This window comes from Netta rufina (genome assembly GCF_964035555.1).
Source record: "Netta rufina genome assembly, chromosome: 3".
Lineage (NCBI taxonomy): Eukaryota > Metazoa > Chordata > Aves > Anseriformes > Anatidae > Netta > Netta rufina.
Window position 1 is genome coordinate 19,755,634 of NC_140125.1, and position 17,324 is coordinate 19,772,957.

Genomic DNA, 17,324 nt, shown 5'->3' on the forward strand with positions numbered 1-17,324 from the left:
TTATAGAATATCTACTGAAGCTTGTATTAATCATCTGAGGTAAATTCTGCCTTTCTCTATACATGTTTCTAATGAAGCGCCCTGTTTGGCATTCGCTCCTTCAAGAAATACCAACTGGGAATTCAATTTAACACAACTTTATGTTTCCTCCTCCTTCCAGGGCCCTCAGAAGACGTTATGGGGACGCCTTTACACACCCCCTTCACCCGGCGGGCGGCCACGCCGCCAACCCCCTGCCCTCCTCCTTCCTTCCCTCCCCTCAGGTGCCGCGGGGGGGCGGCCATTTCGGGCGGGCGGGCCCGGAAGATCCGGGTCGGAGGGGACGGGAAGTCGGGACGTGGCCGCCGCAGCGCAGCCCGAGGATGGCGGCGGCGCTGGGCTCGGGCCGGCTGGAGGTGTCGGTGGACGGGCTGACGCTCAGCCCCAACAGCGAGGCGCCGCCGCCCTGCCAAGCCAGGCCGGGGCCGGGCGAGCCGGGCGCGGGGAGGAGCCGGGCGGCAGCGGGGCCCGGCTGCGCGGAGGCCGGCGGGGAGGAGGCGGCGCTGAGCCCGGAGCGGCGCTGGGGCTTCGCGCTGGAGGAGCTGTACGGGCTGGCGCTGCGCTTCTTCAAGGGTAGGCGCCGGGGTAGGGGCGGGTGGGGGCACCGCGCTCGCTGCCTGCTGGCACGGGTTGGCTGCTTAGAAATCGCTTGTGCGTAAAGCCTGGTGCTGAAATGTGGCTCTGCAGCAGCAGATTGCTCATCCCCGGCAGCTGCGGTTTCGTTTTGTCTTTTGGGTTAATGTTCTGCCGAAACCGATATCGATAGTATAGGAACTCCACGCTGTGCTCGGGCTCTGTTACAGCTCATCTTTAATGCTCAGCCTTCGCACTTCACTCCTTGTGAATAGCTAGAAATCTTGTTTCCAGGTTACAGGGCACTGTGCTGCGTTCATTTTGTCTCCGTTTCTTTGCTGCCTTCCTCCTGGTAAAAGCTCAGCCGCAGTTTATTGCTGCTCTTCGGCCTTCCGCAATTTCTCGCAACACACGATTGTGATCATAAGAGAACTTCCCACCCTCTATGAAGCTGTCAGACTTTCCAAACGAAGGCTGTGCTCCTCTGGCCTTATGGCTAGAATAAGTCATGTGAAGTCATTGCCTCTATCTTCATGCGATTTATTTATTATTTTTGCTGAAACTGGTGTAACACAAAGGTTTTTATTTATAGGTGCAATGATGATGAGCTACAGGAGCTTGTAATACTCAGATTACCAATTCTGCTAGCTCGTTCTGTATCTGTGTGGCTCTGAAAGTAATTGGCCTTGTTTCCAAACTATTTTATCTGCTGTCAAAGCAACAGTGGGAGTGGGTAGCCCTGTAGATGCTGAGGAGCAAACGCAGATTCCTCCTTTCCCTTGGGAAGGAAGGCGCTGGGGATCTGAAGGATGGCGTGTGTGGACAGGGATGGACTCTGAATGCTGTTCTCTGATGGCTCTGCTGCTCTGTATTGATACGGAGGTGGTGGTGGGGAAATCTTTGACAAACTGGATCCATCCTAAAGCTGTTTGGTACCAGTGCTTCAATTTATGATACAGAAGCTGTCTTACACGTACTGCTACTGTGGGGCAAGCTAGCAGCTAGAGGCAGCCCGCAGGGAGGCTGGGATCTGGGTTAGCTGCAGCTGGTGGGGTGGGGGAGTTGAGCAGGGGGATACCAAAGAAGTTGCTGGATGTAAAAAGGTAGCGGTGATCACCAGTTAAGCACCTCCTTTTCTGCTTCAGCGTGTAGAGTGAGTTCTCTGGTTGTAACTTATAATGCACTCTCTTCCTAGAAAGCTGATTTAGATCAAAACCCTTCAGAGTTAGGTATTACAATGGCTGCTAGCGCTCGTCTGTGGTGGCACGTTGCAGAATCGCTCAGAGCCAAGATAGGGTGGGAGTGCGTGTAAACGCAAGGAAGAACACAACTGAAAATAGTCTAGGATACTGAAGAGCCTCGAAAGCTACTTCAGTCTGCCTGATAAAGACAGAGGAGTGTCTGACAGCTGCTTTTGCTTGTGCAACTGGGAGCTGTCAGTGCAGGTGATCTGCTCAAGGTGTCAGCTGCCCCCTGCTGTAGGAGGGGGTAGCTCGCACCGCTCTGCCAGCAAATCTCCTCCAGAACCTGGCTTTACAATTTTCTGTATCATGTGGTTGTGAAATAGCTTTTTACTCAACCTTCAATATGTGCCAGTCCCTGAAGTGTGCATGCGTTGTCTGTAGTGATTTGCAGTGCTGCATATCTGGGCAGACTGTACCAACCGTATCACCCTGCAGTCTAAAAGCTCTCCTGGTACCCTAAGTACCTTAACTTCATTGACTGCTCCAAGTTATTTCCTCTCATCCTAACAGGAATGCATCTTCAACTCAGCAATACAGCATTCAAAATGAATTTTGACCTCATTTTCAGTGTGCTAATTTGATGGCATGATTGTAGTTTGTTAGTTAAGTAGATTATTGCCTTAAAAAAAAAAAAACAAAAAACTATAATATATCTACATTTTTCATAACGTTAAGCTTTGATCAGATTTAATAGGAAGGATTGATTGGTAACTCTCCTGTTGATGCAGAACATCTTCAGGGAAAAAAAAGAATTAGGAGCATAAGAGGTGGAATCACTGCCTGCAGACCGCAGTAAGCAGTTCTCCTGTTTCTTGGTTTTAGTGCTCATTAAAGCGCTGCAAACGAATAGCATTAACATATGTGACACTGGCTTTTAAAAGCTAGGAGGTGACAAATCACACTGCAGACTGTTTCCTTGTTTGCCTGGGACTGAGTGCCGTTCTGTGGGAATTGAGCACTTAGGGTGAGTGCTGTGGATGAGCTGGAGTGGAAGCTGCAGCAGATTGTGCAGTGTTCCTTACAGGGAGAAAAAATCTGAAGTTAGAAAGTACACGGCATGATGCAGTGTTCTCTGAAGCGTATTTGTTAACCTCCCTGGAGCCTGAATTTGTGATTTCGTTCATTTATTATTTATTTATTTATGGTTTTTACTGGTTCAGGCCAGCAGTACAGTGCTATATAGCAACGTAAATCTGCATTATTTGTTTTTAATTAGTAGTTATTGGGATGACTTAATCTTTTGGTGTATGCAAATACAGACAGTGGTGTTCAAGTCTCTGCCAACTACCTGTACGGTAAGGAATGTCCTTGGCTCTCCATGTTCAGTTCTTCAGGAATATTCAGCTGAGTGTGTCTGTCCCCTCTGGTCTCCCCCTGCTATTCCTGTGCACATCGTCCAGATTTCTTGCCGTGTCCCTTGCAGCTGTTTGATATTCCCAAGTTTCCTGTACCAGATCCGTGGGTAATACCTACTGGAATGATACAGTCACGGATACTTGAATGAATTCAGCACTTCTGCTTATCTTCGCTTGCTAAGGCTCTTCTTTGGCACATTTAACTCTGCAGATGGCTTCAGCTCCTCTGGTTCAGGTCAACCTGCAGCACTTCTAAGTCTTTGGGGTAACTGGGGTAAATCTTTTGGGGAAACTGCGTGGTTTCTGCTGAAGGGTTCAGCTGAAAAATGGCTGGTGTACGACTTCACTCTCTTGACTGGCTCCAAATACTTTGAGAGTTTGCTTCTGATATGGATTATCTACAGGTTGCTGAAAGCCTACCTCTGATTTTTTTGGTCTGTTTTTATCTCTTTACTTAGCTCGTTTGTTCTTCTTCCCTTGGGTCCCCGTTCTTTGTAAATGCAGATTTTTGCCTTCCCTTGTTAGGCCTGAAGGTCTGACTTCTCAGTTCTGTGCAAAAGGAGGTGTGCTGTGCTATACTGCCAAAAGAAATCTCTTTTTCTGCTTTAACCCTGTTCAGAAGTGAATACAAATACTTGTGTCAGCTGGCTTAGGCAGGGTGAACAGCAGTGTTTCTGGCAGACCTGTATATAGGTGCAGGTTGTGCAAGGTAAGTGGTGCTGCAGCGACCCCTTGAGAGGCGTGCCTCTCACAGAAGCCTAGCAAAAGCTTCACTTCAGGACCCTTTGTGAACGGACTTGGTTTTAAGCATGTAGCCCTGGGATATTAAGAGTGATTGCCAAGTGCCTGCTGTTTATCAAGGTTAATGGAAGTGCAAAGTGCTTGGAACTGAGGAAAAGCCAACGGGCTCCTTGGGTGTCTGGGCAGTAAGACCTGAGAGCAGGGAGAGAGCTTACCTCTGCTGGCTTCGTTGCAGAAAGTGCGGTAACCTCAGGGGTGGAGTTGTAGGAAGTGGTAGTTGGCATCTTTTAAGGATTACAGGCTTGCTGGGATGGGAAGGGACCTCCAGGACTTGTCAAATCCAGCCTTCAGAGCAGCCTTCTCAGGGCTGTGTCCATCTGCATTTTGAACATCTCCAAGAATAGAGGCTCTGCATCCTCTACAAGCAATTTGTGCCTGTGGTTGACCACTCTACCAGCACAGAGGGGAAAAAAGACACCTCTTATACTGAAGCTGAATTTCCTGTATTTCAATTTGTTTGCTGCCTCTTGCCCTTTCACTGGATACCACCGGGTAGAGTCTGGGTTGCTCTTCACCTGATGGGATTGGGGGGGATGTATTTTCAGGAATAGACACTTCTGTGCACAAAGCCTTCTGGTTTTTGATGCTGGAATAGATACTTGCTGAAAGATTCTGTGATGCTGGGAAAAAAGTGAGTAATTTTAGATTCTGTAAGAGTGAAGCGAGCCTCTAGGAATGGATAAGAAGTGACTAGATGTCTACCTTCCTAACTTGATTCAGGCTTAAAAACTAGTGGTACGTGCACAGTTGTTCTGTGTGATGTTTTATCTGAATAAATCCAGTAACGTACTAATCTTGCTGTGATATGCAAACACTTTTCCTCTGGGGTTGTCTCTCATTCTCAGTTTTCAGAAATACTGACTGATGGCAGTGTTTTCAGCAAGCCCCAGGGGAGGGGTTTTCCCTCCTCTTCTGGGATTTTTCTTTTCCCCTTAATGATTCTGTTTACGATCATCAGCTGAGCGGTTTCTCAGTGTGTCAGCTTGAATGTCTGAGAATGAATTGGGCTGCTTAGCTCTGGGCAGCTTGATCCGAAGTGACCTTTATGGTAAAGGAGAGCTGGAAATTAGTGGCAGCCGTGCTGTGATTCCTGACCGAGCGCAGAGCAGTTAGGTGTTTCACGTGACTACTGCTGTTGTTTACCTCCGATAACAGCTTCCTCATTTCAGTCCTTCCCAAAAGAGGTGATGCGTATTTCTTTGGGTTTCCTGCTCAAGAAAAGGGTCCTTTTTTTTTTTTTTTACCCAGTAATTGCATATAGTGGTGTCTGTCTCTTAGGCTTGTTTGGCAGCTTGTTAAATGGGCTGAGGCAAGTCCTAGCTGACTCATTCAACTATCATTTTAAATCAATGCAACTTCTTCTCACCAGTAAATGACGTGATGGGAGCTAACCGGGTGTGCTTTAGAAGGTGTTGGTGTGGAGCCCCTGGAGTTGTGACACTGTTCTGGTTTATGCTGCCTCTATCTCACGGCCAGAGCTCTCTATACGCACTGATGCTGATCAAGGTATCTCTAAGGATTCTCATTGTGAGGAGTTATTCCAGCTGCCTGGGCAAAGTGCAGCAATCAAATTGCCTTGAGGAAAACTTTCCTTTAGTTATAATGTTTCTCTCTGCAGCCTTTCTTGCCTTTAACCTTGCTTGTTCTGCATTCACTGATGTGAAGAGTATGGAAGAAGAGCTATTTATAAAGTTAACCCCACATCTTTCTGTAGAAAATCCCTCCTATCCACATTACAGTACACTTGGCAGACACGTTTGAAATCAAGTTAAGCTTTTTAAGTATTTTGGCAATATAGGTCCATATGGTATGACGGTCATCAATTAACATAAATATTTGTGATAACTCACTAGCTAGAATTGACTGCAGTTGTCAAACCTTTAATGACTTGTCTTCATTTCCTTTTCTTAGAGAAGAGGTTGTGATTGTTTATACGAAACACTCTCTGCTGTCCTATGCTGAACGAATTAATCACAACAGTGAAACTTTCTCTTCCTCTACAGAAAAAGATGGCAAAGCCTTTCATCCAACATATGAAGAAAAGCTCAAACTGGTGGCACTGCACAAGCAGGTTCTGCTGGGACCTTACAACCCTGACACTTGCCCTGAAGTTGGATTCTTTGATGTGCTGGGGAATGATAGGAGGTAAAAGGCCTGTTCCCTTCCTTGATCATAACTCTGCTTTTCCTATCTGAAGTAAAGGCCACCTAATTTCAACAATAAGAAAAGTATGTGGGTTGTTTCAGTATGGGTGTATGGTAGTGGAATGTGAGCGTAGCCTTTTCAAATACGTCTTAGAAATGAGTCACTGTTTAGTAAAGGAGTTATCAGCCTTATCAACCTTACTGAGGTTTTTTTAAGCCACACTGGGAGAAGCTCTTGTGCTGACGGTCCAATTTCTCATAGCAGTTTAAAGGCTCAGCTCTGCATTAACACGTAGGCCCAAGTTCCTTCCTCCGAATTTGATACCAGAGCTGCAACAGGCCAAGTCTTTTGCCAGTGGTAACAGCATTTACCATAACTTTCTTGTTAATAGTAAGGATAAATTCTGAAATTAGATACCTGTTGCATTCAGCCTCTGTGTAAATTTTGATGAGGTCAGGGCAGTCTCTGCCTACAGTTTTCTTGTTGTTTGATGCTATTTCTGGTGGAGAAGAGGCAGTCCTGTGTTGTACTTTGCTTCTCAGAGCTGGACCCAGTGCACTGTTTTTGCTCAAATAGATGGAGCCATTCTTTAGGAAGAAGCAAGCTGTTGCATTCAATTAGGTTGAGCACTTCAATCAATGGGTGTTACTGTGTTTGCTCATCTGGGAAAGTGTATGCATTTTTTCCACAAGCTAGAGTGGAAGAAGGGTAAAAATAAAAGATTCATCTGCCAGTCTTGGAAGTTTTTGGACACTTGAGAATTCTAAGTAGGGTTAGCTGATGGTGTGTATTAGATTTCATATAAGCACTCGGCTACGTCTGTTTGAAGTGGTTGTTCAGTGCTCTCTTCACTTGAAATCTACAGGTTTAAGATCTGTTTTGAGGAAAAAGTTGTTGATTCTCTGAAATGCCACATGCTGAAGTTTGGTTCTTGGTCTCCCAACTGTTCTTCGTTTTCTGAGTTCACTGCTGACTTGCAAAGAGTTGAGCCTTCTGTTCAGCTTCTCTCTCTCCTTCTTTTACCCCCCAGGAAGGAATGGGCAGCCCTTGGAAACATGTCAAAACAAGAAGCTATGACAGAATTTGTTAAGCTCCTAAATAGGTGCTGCCACTTGTTCTCAACATATGTTACTTCACACAAGATAGAAAAAGAAGAACAAGAAAAGAAAAGGTAATGTTTCAATCCTGTGGTGCTGGGAAGTATGTTGAGTATGTAATTCTTGACTTATGGACACTGCTGCATCTGGCTTAGGCTGAAATCGCTTTGGGAAGAGAAATGCTTGAAGTTCGGGTGTCTGTGGTAACCAATTGCTCTCTGAGTCTTTGTATGTTGCCAGCAATGAATGATTTATTCTCAGGTGAATATAACTAGAACATAATTTTATTTTTAAAATGTGGTGATACTGTGATATTTTTAGGAAATACACACAAAATATCTGCCCTGATACGTCAGTATATTAAACATATAGGAAATGAAACTTTTAGATGTTCAAAGCTCTTTTAGTATGGGTTTTAGTATGGGTTAGCAACTTGATAAAGTTCTTTTCCTGTACTATAGTACTTTATATATATAGTGTATATATATAGTAGTATATATATTATATATAGAGTATAAATTATATATATACTATACTATATATAGTTATATAGTGTGTATATATATTATAGTATACAAGTTACAACAACTTCTGTGCTATATATAGTATATAGCATATATACTATGTTATATGCTATATATATAGCATATATACTAGGTTATATAGTATATATGCTATATATATACTATATATAGTATAGTATATATAGTATTTTTTTATTTTTCTATATTTTTATTTTCTTATAGTATATATACTATATATGCTAGTACTATATCCTGTACTAATCAATTCATGTGATTATTAAACAGTAGTATCAGTGTGATTATTGAACATATATTACAACTTGGAAGAAGTGTTCAAGGCTTCCAGATACTTTTTCTCCAGTTCTCTGCTGTTAGAGTGGATATCGAATTAAAATACACAGTTTATGCTTGTCATACTGCATAATGCAGTAAGACCAAACCGTAAGGTTTTCTTCTAGTGAGCAATAAGACATTTCTCCAGTCAAGTTGAAGTGGGCAATGATGCCAAATGAAAAGCTTTTCTGGGGGTAGGCAAAAGGCAGGTTACAGCATGCTGAAAATAGCTTGTCGTAGGGTTGTAGAAATACTGAAATATCTTATTGGGTGGATGTTGCAGGAGAGAAGAAGAAGAACGAAGGCGCCGTGAAGAAGAGGAGCGTGAGCGTTTACAAAAAGAAGAAGAAAAACGTAGGCGAGAGGAAGAAGAGAGACTGAGAAGAGAAGAAGAAGAAAGGAGGAGAATAGAGGAGGAACGGCTTCGGATGGAACAACAAAAGTGAGTAGCTGAAAGAAATGATACTTGAAAGAAAATAACTGTCTTGAACTTGAGACAATTTTATCTAACCATTTAAATAGTTATGCTAGCGTTAAATACCTGAAGTTCCAGAGCACTGTAGTCTTGCAGTGACACTTGCAATTCTTAGTTAAGAGGGGTACAGTTTGCAGAGAATAACTATCCCACCATGTTATTGTATGCAGCCTTCTCAGCTAAAATTGCCAGAGAGATCTTGTTTTAAGAGAATCTCTGGAGATTTATGTGTTCAAGGACTGCATGCACCTCATGAAATGTATTAGAGGAGGGGAAGAAAGAAGGATAGGAATGAAAGAACTATTACATTTGCATGATTCTTTTATCTCCCTCTGAAGTATCAATAGCTGGTCATTGAATGTTACACATGAGGAAAAAATGAACCCTGGGTCTTACTATACAACTTCTGTTCCTCTTTTGGAGAGGGGAGGAAAACTGAGCCTGTGCTTGATGAACCCATGTGTTTCTCCTGAAGTTTCAGCAGTTCAGTCTGCTGGAGATGCGGATGTCCTATTTGGCAGCTTTTTTCTGTTTGTGAATTAGGCCACAGTCAGTCGTGTTCTTCATATGGTTGCGCTGTGTCTTGGGAAATTAATGTGGTAATATGAAGTGTTTTTAGATTTAACAAAAAATATTGACATGCAGTACCACAGTGGGCCTGTTCTTATTACTGTTTGTAGAAGGGCTGCTAGGATGGTTTCTGCATGTTTTCTGGAGGAATGAATTGTGGAATTTTTTTGCCCTTGGTTGTTTGAGAGATTTAGTAACATGTTTTTCTAGCACTACTTCTGTATTGGACTATAGATAGAGAATTTCCTGAGAGCTCTTGATTTTTTTTTTAACACATGATGTCAAAATATTAGGTAGAAGCTGTTGCACAGTCTTATATTCTCAGCATATTTTTAGACAAAACTCAGGTTTGCATATACCTCTGGGCTCTGCTGTATTATGTAGATTTGTTTTGTTTATTTATTTATTATTTATTTTGCAGAATTAACTGTCACTTAAATAACCTAAGTACAGGAATTTCCCAATGACCTCAGCTGTTCGTAATGCTCTCTTCCCTCTAATGTAGGCAACAGATCATGGCAGCACTGAACTCGCAGACTGCCATGCAGTTCCAGCAGTACGCAGCCCAGCAGTATCCGGGCAACTATGAGCAGCAGCAGATCCTAATTCGACAGCTTCAGGAACAGCATTATCAACAATACATGCAGCAGTTGTATCAAGTCCAGCTTGCACAGCAACAGGTATGACAGACCAGCTGAGAAACTTGGATTTTGTGTTATAATCTCTTTGGGAGACATTAACTTGCCTACTTTTATCTCCTTGAAAAGCTAATTGCTAGAAGGAGGAGAGAGAAAGAGTGTTCTAGTGACTAACGCTGCTTCAGCTCCAAACACCAAAGCTTCTTTGTCTTTTCAAGTAGTTTTCTGAAGCAGCCATTAGTTAAGAAAATTCTAAGCAGCATTTATTAACCACTTTGCTACAATTCCTGGAAACAAAACGTTAAGTGCTTTGCTGCAGCATCTATTTCACGCCCAATTATATGGGGGTATGTACCAGTGCAGTGAGTACAAACAACCCTGTTCAGGTGCTTCTTGATGTCTGTATCACATCTGAGGATCTGCAGAACATCAGGCTTTGGTTGGCAATGTTTCTAGTCGAATGTGCGTGTAGTACAGTCACATCCCTACTGGGTTTGAGACTGTTCCTTTCTGTCAACTTATAGCAGTACTGACTTCTCTCTCCTCTGGCATCTTGTCTGACAGAAGTGTCTAGTAAGTTGTTTGGTTGCCTGCAGTAGCCTGCTTGTGGTCTGGGTGGAAGGAGACCTTCATGTTTCTGGTAGCAGTGGGTGGGAGTAAAACCTTGCTTCTGTGCAAAGGTTTTGTGCGTGGGCTTCAAAGGCTACTCTTCTGTTTAGATGTTGCATCTCTGGAAAACGTGCTGTGTTCTCTGAAGCTTATTTTAAAAGTTCAGGGTAAGTGTCTTAAGCAGATGTAAAACATACTTTAGACTCCAGCATGTCTGACCTCGATGGGCAGGATCTGCATCTTAAATAACCTGTATCTGCCAGGCTGAGGTCTGCTATTCTTGAGCTGAAGGTAAAATTCAGTGACTAATTTCCTGCAAAGACATTTGTATTTTGAAGAGTCCAATGCTCTCAGCTAAGAGCTGCTCAAGGAAGGAAAAGAACTGAGGCGGTACAGGGAAGTCAGAGGCTTTCTGCCCTTTTATAGCTGCTCTTCAGGCTTAATGCCACCTTGGTACCAATGCTTTGGTGTCATAATGGTAAGCGAAAGCTACAGTCTCATCAGCCTTGTCCTCGATGCCTTCTGTAATTGATACCGCTCCCTTGAGACTGAGGTGTCTGAGGAGATGCTGCCAATTTTCCTTGAAGAAAACTTTCCTTGCCAGCACTCTTCCTTACAGTTATGGCTGGCTGTTTTCTACACAGAGAAGACTAATGCCCACTGAGATCCAGGGCAAAACAGTCTTTTCTTTGTAGCAGCTTACAAAATAATACATCTGTCAGGCAATGAAGTTCATCTTTCAAATCAATATTTGGATAACTCTGCTAGAGGAAAAAATGAAAAAGAAGCAATAACAGCGCCAAGATTATCTAATCCTGCTTAAATATTGCTGAAGACTCAGGTAGCCTATAACACTTCTGATGAGTACTTCCCTTTTGGATGCCTGTTATCTCAGTCACCTTGGAACTTAACAGTTCAAAAGTACTGTTGTGTCGCGATTGCTTCTCGTTGATCTTCTGATATAATTAATTTCACAAAGGCTGTAAACAATACTTCAGTGAGAAGTTCCTCACCAATTTCCATTGAAATGGAGCTTTGGTAGTGAACCTGGACAGAACCTGTATGACTGCTCAAATCTGGAATCTAATATTTGACTGTCACTAAGTGACATGGACTTCCCCTGCTACTACGTATGTGTAATTCTCACTGGTTAATGTGTGCTGCTTCTGGTGTTTCACGTCAAGCTTCCTCTTGGGGAGGAAAGGAAATTTTGTAACTGCACTTACACCTTCTACTGAAAAAGGGAGACATTTTGTTTGTTTTTGTTTTACTTCACTGAATTTCTTTCATTTTAGGCAGCCTTACAAAAACAGCAGGAGGCAGTCGTGGCAGCGGCAGGGACACCTCTGACTACTGCACAAAAGGTGAATACACCTGCCCAAGGGGATATCCCATCTGTTAATGGGCAAGCCAGTACGCATGCAGACAGCCCTGAAAAAGAGCTGGATCCAGAGGCTTTGGAAGAAGCATTGGAGAATGGACCAAAAGGTAGGACTAGCTAGATCACTTAAATAAAGATAAATCACAGAAGCCTTCATTAGGATTTAGGTGTCTTAGGTATGATTACTGTGGCTCTTTGCTTGGCTTCATTGAGCTATGCAAGATCTAGGTTTGATTTCTGGGTCTAGTTTTTCTCGAGGGAGGACACTGCACAGGCAGAGGATGTTTTGGGGGAGGACAGAGTAAGCCGCAAAAGCATTTCCAGCAAAGTGGATGGGATACAGAATCTTCTTTCACTCTTGACTTAGTCTGTTTTATTGCATGAGTTGTAGCAGAAAGCTGTTTTGTGCAGAAGTGTATTCAAACATCAAAACTGAGCATTTATTTAGTCTTGGGGATTAAAAGAAAGTCGTCTTATTCTGTTACTGCTACCCGTTCTGTGGTTTAGCCTCCTTCTGTGTGCAGTTCAGGCCACCGTCCCCTTGCATCTCCCACCTTCCTCCAGCTGCTTCTAGGAAGCTGTGGAAGCAGAGCAGGAGTAGTAGCCTCCCAGCAGATCTTCCCTCACTGGTATTTCTGGGTGTTGTCCTCTTTACGTTCACCCACAATCAGTAGTCTCCAAGACCTGCTTGGACCTCAGTAAGAAACCTATACTAGTGCAGTCCCTGTCTGAATAGAAGCAACTCTGATGGTCCTCGAGTGCACCCAGAGCAGACTTCAGCATGCCACATACGTTACTGAAGCAAAAGCTTAACTGGGATATCTTTCCCCCGTCTAGATTCTGTTCCAGTGATAGCTGCTCCATCAATGTGGACCCGACCCCAGATAAAAGACTTCAAAGAAAAGATCCGTCAGGATGCAGACTCTGTGATCACAGTGGGCCGAGGAGAAGTGGTTACAGTTAGAGTACCAACTCACGAAGAGGGGTCTTACCTCTTTTGGGAGTTTGCTACAGACAATTATGATATTGGCTTTGGGGTGTATTTTGAATGGACAGACTCCCCTAATACTGCAGTCAGTGTGCATGTCAGTGAATCCAGTGATGATGAGGATGAAGAGGAAGGTAAGCACGCTTATTTATATAAAATCCCAGTCTTGCAGAACTTGTGATGCAGGAAAACCCCACTGACTGTCTTGTACCATTTCCTAGCTCCCCAGCCTCTACAGCACGTGGCTTCTATCTAGCTGGCATCTTGTCTGCAATTTTAAGTTGAAAGTAAAATTCTGACAGTAACATCAGATGCTGCATTTGATCACTGATAGGTTAAAATAGTTGGGGGTATTGCAGTATTGCAATGGTAAACTGATGGTTATTTTCTGAAAGAGGTACTAATTGATGCTTTTCCAGTGAAGGAGCACAACACACAAACCTGTGTGTGCTGTTCCTCTTCCCTTTGAATGCTTTAGTCACAGCCTTGGTATGAACTTCAGCCCATCAGATTTCTAAACAAAGTGGTGTCTTGTCTGCTGCAAAGCAAAGCTCTGACTCCCATTTCTAAAGTAGTTATCCTTATTCACTGTTGCTTTTTTTTTCTTCTTACAGAAAATACTAGCAGTGAAGAAAAAGCCAAAAAGAATGCCAACAAGCCTCAGCTAGATGAAATAGTGCCTGTGTACAGACGAGACTGTCACGAAGAAGTGTATGCTGGCAGCCACCAGTACCCAGGGAGAGGAGTTTATCTCCTTAAATTTGACAACTCCTACTCTCTATGGCGGTCAAAAACAGTTTACTACAGAGTTTATTATACTAGATAAAGGTGTGGCTGTATTTGAGGCTGGGCTGTGCAGAAGATGTCATTTTATTTGGAATTTTCTTCAAGCATAATGGATCCTTTTGAGTCTGTGTTTTATCCTGTCTGTATCTGTATGGTTTGTGTGAACTTGCCCAAGCAGACACTGGGATCTTCCTGCTCCATGACACTAATGCATATTGCATTGGGCTTAACACAGGATCTCCCCAGCCATTTTGGGTATTGGAGTTAACCAATGGAAATCATTGGATCCAGTGCTTAAGGTCACATCAGCTGCATTTGTTCAAGCCTCATGTAAAAAGGGGGGAGGAAGTTGCTGGTTCACTGGCCGAGTGATCTGATGTTTCCAGGTCTGTATGCTTTGAATAACTTGTTAACAGTTAATTTAAAGGTCCCATCAATAGCTGGTAGATTTGGATGCAGTTTGCTGTGTAGCAAGTTTCTCTTAACTGTAATCGAATGTCAGATTTTTACACCATTAAAACTTGAAAATTTAAGTTGATGCAGTTTAGAAACAAGTTGTCTCAATTCTGTCCTCATCAAAGAAGAAACATTCAGTTCCTTAAACTAGTGTAGTAGTTTAGGCAAGGATGAACAGCGTCATGGAAGTACAGCAAGTAACCTCTTCTGAAGACATAAACTGAAACACAATTGAGAATATATGTAACAAGTAGAACCTTAATCTCTGCCCTGCTGCTAATCCTAGAAAAAAAAAAGTCATTTTTGGAGGAAATTGACCTTGATCCAGGGCACAAACAATTTCTAAGTTTGGGTTTTTAAGGGGGTAGGTTTAAAAAAAAAATCTGCACAACTTCCTGGTTTGTCTATTTTGTTTTTTTCCTAAAGCCAGAAAGAAGCATGTTGTGCATCTGAAGAACAGTAAAATTGCTTTACTGACTTGAAGGCATTAACATGCACTAATTATGGAAATCACTGCCAGTCCCTTTTAATCTGAACTGGTGGTACTTGGGCGCAAACTTTCTGCTTTAATCTGTAACTGCAGAAAGCCAGAATGCACATAAATATTTAATAATGTATCTTTAATCTCAGCTTCATAGGGTTCGTATGGTTCAGTTGGGGCATTTCAGATTTTGTGTAGCTGAACAATGCAGGTGGCTACTTGACTTGAGGATGCAGCAAACATCCACTCTCCTTGGAGCTTTGCACCCAGGGGGTCATGTGTTACAGTGATGACTTGTGGAAGTGCTCTCTGCATGGGTGATGCACTTTGTTACTGAAAGGAACTGGTTACTTTGGGTCTGTCAGATGAGTTTTTGCAGTAAGATTTCCATTGATTAGCTGTAGCATGTACGGTTTCACAGCAAATGATGTTGAGTTTGGGGGATTTGTTGGAATGATCAGTTTGTACATACATGATACTTTCCTTTACTCACACCAACCATGGAGATACTTCTCCTAGAGTGCTTCATCTGTCATCTTGCATTTGGTTCTGCAACACCATACCAGCTTATAGCTAGTTAGTGCTGCTTTATCCAAAAAACACTGTACAATGTTCTGCTCTTGTGTACATACAGTATATAAACCATGAATTTAGTACCTTGCTTTTAAAGAAAAACTGTATTTAATGTAAAAAAAAAAAAAAAAAAAAACAACTTTTAAAAAGGCAGGCACTAATATATTTCTTCTAGTCTTCAATTTAGATTTTTGTCCATACAAAACTGTTATGACATTTTCCTCTAAGAATATCTGTTCTTGGAAGTGGTGTTTGTTGCTTTAAATGGCAGCACTTACTGTCATGTCTCAATGTTAAACTTTTACGTTTTTTCAGACTTTTTTATTGCCTCTGGCTGTTGATTAGTGCAGTACAAGTGCAATTTCAAGATACCCTGAGATAGTATTTAATCCTAATTAAAATACATTTATCTGTAATACTGTTGGCTTCTTATTAATTTGGGAACCTTGGCATTGCTATGTATTGTAGCTGAATAGCCATAAGCTTGTCATCTTCCCTGTCAATTTTAAAGTCAGTTCCATGCTAACACTGGTTTTAGCAGCCTAATCGGTTGGGCCAGAAGCTTGCTACAATAAATGTTTTGAGCTTGTTTGGTAGATGGCATCATCCATACCAGAAGAGCCCAGCTTGAACAACGTAATCACTTGGGTTTGAGAACAACCTTCCGTGTCAGAAAAGGTTGGATGCAGGCAGCCAAAAGCCATGAGTTGTTTTCTGCCTGGGAGAAACGTGCCTGCCTTTGCCCCTGAGGTTTAATGAGCCAAGCCCAGCTTCAAGGAGCAACATGAGCTGGCTATGTGGTCCTGAAGAGCCTGGGGATCCAGCAGCAGTGAATTGGCTCTGAGTTACTCAGCCAAGTACTGCTGGCAGCAGCTGCATCATTCACATAATTTTGTTTGCGTATTTTCAATGGGACCTGCTAGTTAGTCCTGGTTTGTACAAGATCTGGGTGTTGCAGTAATGGGTGCCTGAGGCTGAGCTCTTGGCCCAAAGAGCAGGAGACAGTATCACTGTTCATCATCTTTCTTCTCTTCCTCCTCAGTAAATAAAGCCAAGTTACCCTAAGGTTGGCCCAAATCACCCTTTGCTGCACTGCTATCTGCTACTAAGAAGTGTTTTACCTTGGAGCTGAGGTCAGAAGAGGGTTTCTCACAAGTTTGGTGTTTCAGGTCCGATGGCCTCCTCTGTGCCACTCTAGCTTGTGGTTCAGGATTTCACCTGCGGAGCAGAGGTCTCCTTAATGAGAACAGAAATAAGTGTTGTGCTGTTAGAAAAGGGATGCTGAAAAATAAGGTCAAATTGCCATGTATTAATCTGGTTCTGTTATAAATTAGTTTCATATGAATCTTCAAAGTGCACTGAAAACCAAAGCAATTACAACAGCAAGTCTACCCCAAAGTGACTTATTTTACTTGTCACATGCATGTATAAATTCTCCTTTCGCTAATTAAAAGTGAACCTCACTTAAGGTAGCTCTCTTCCACAAGAGTATTATCACAAACTTAATTTTTTTAAAATTATCCAAGTCATTTGCAATACAGCTAGGTGATGCAATGTAGACTGACAAAGCTGGATTCCAACTGCACTGCTCTTTTGAGGAATAGTAAACAACAAGAGGGACAAACGGGGCCTGTACAAGCAGTCCCTAGAAATAATACTGTTCTCAGAGCCACTGTTCAGGTGGCTAATGAATTAACTTGCTAATTAACTTGCTAATTAAGCTGCTTGGCTGCTGTATGATATCCTTGCTTGCCTTGGCTATCCTCTTCATCACCCCCCCCATTCCCTGCCTTGGCTTTTAACACTGTGTCTTCTACTTAGCTGTGTAAGTTGCAGGTCCCATGTTGTGTGATTTACAGCATGCAGCTTTTGAGGTGAAGCATGGTGAAGGGCGGGGGTCGTGAAGTCACTGGACCTGTTGAGCGTAGAGACATAAGGCAGCCATCCTTCATCCGTGTGCTTCTCCAACCTGAGTAACAGCTCAGTGGATTTGTTAGCCTTATGAATCTAGAACAGCATCGCGGAGGCTGCTTTCTGACAGCTCAATACCATCTTTCTAGCACCAGCTCCTGCAGGCCCTCTTCCCCTCCATTAGTGCATTTGCAGGGGAAAGACTGTACGGGGAAGCTGAAAAAAGCCCCCTTGAGCTGTCAAACCCCTCCCAGCATGTTTCACTCATGCTCTTGGCTTCTGGGTTCATGTCCTGTAGCTTCTGCCCTTTCTTAAGCTCCCTGGCTGATTGCTGCACTCACACAC

General features: G+C 43.0%; 1 protein-coding gene across 1 annotated transcript; it reads left to right on the forward strand.

Moving 5' to 3' along the window:
- The first annotated feature begins 325 nt into the window (after positions 1-325).
- Positions 326-15,429, forward strand: ACBD3 (acyl-CoA binding domain containing 3). Its single transcript, XM_084283607.1, has 8 exons — positions 326-612; positions 6,016-6,157; positions 7,188-7,328; positions 8,395-8,553; positions 9,662-9,836; positions 11,699-11,891; positions 12,622-12,906; positions 13,387-15,429. Exons 1-8 carry the CDS (start codon positions 363-365, stop codon positions 13,596-13,598), a joined length of 1,557 nt encoding a protein of 518 aa, XP_084139733.1. The 5' UTR covers positions 326-362; the 3' UTR covers positions 13,599-15,429.
- Positions 15,430-17,324: the final 1,895 nt, after the last annotated feature.

Coding starts and splice junctions, on each gene's coding strand:
- ACBD3 (XM_084283607.1), top strand. CDS start 363: ATGGCGGCGGCGCTGGGCTCGGGCCGGCTGGAGGTGTCGGTGGACGGG. Junction 6,158..7,187: donor GTGCTGGGGAATGATAGGAG/GTAAAAGGCCTG, acceptor TTTACCCCCCAG/GAAGGAATGGGCAGCCCTTG. Junction 11,892..12,621: donor ATTGGAGAATGGACCAAAAG/GTAGGACTAGCT, acceptor TCCCCCGTCTAG/ATTCTGTTCCAGTGATAGCT.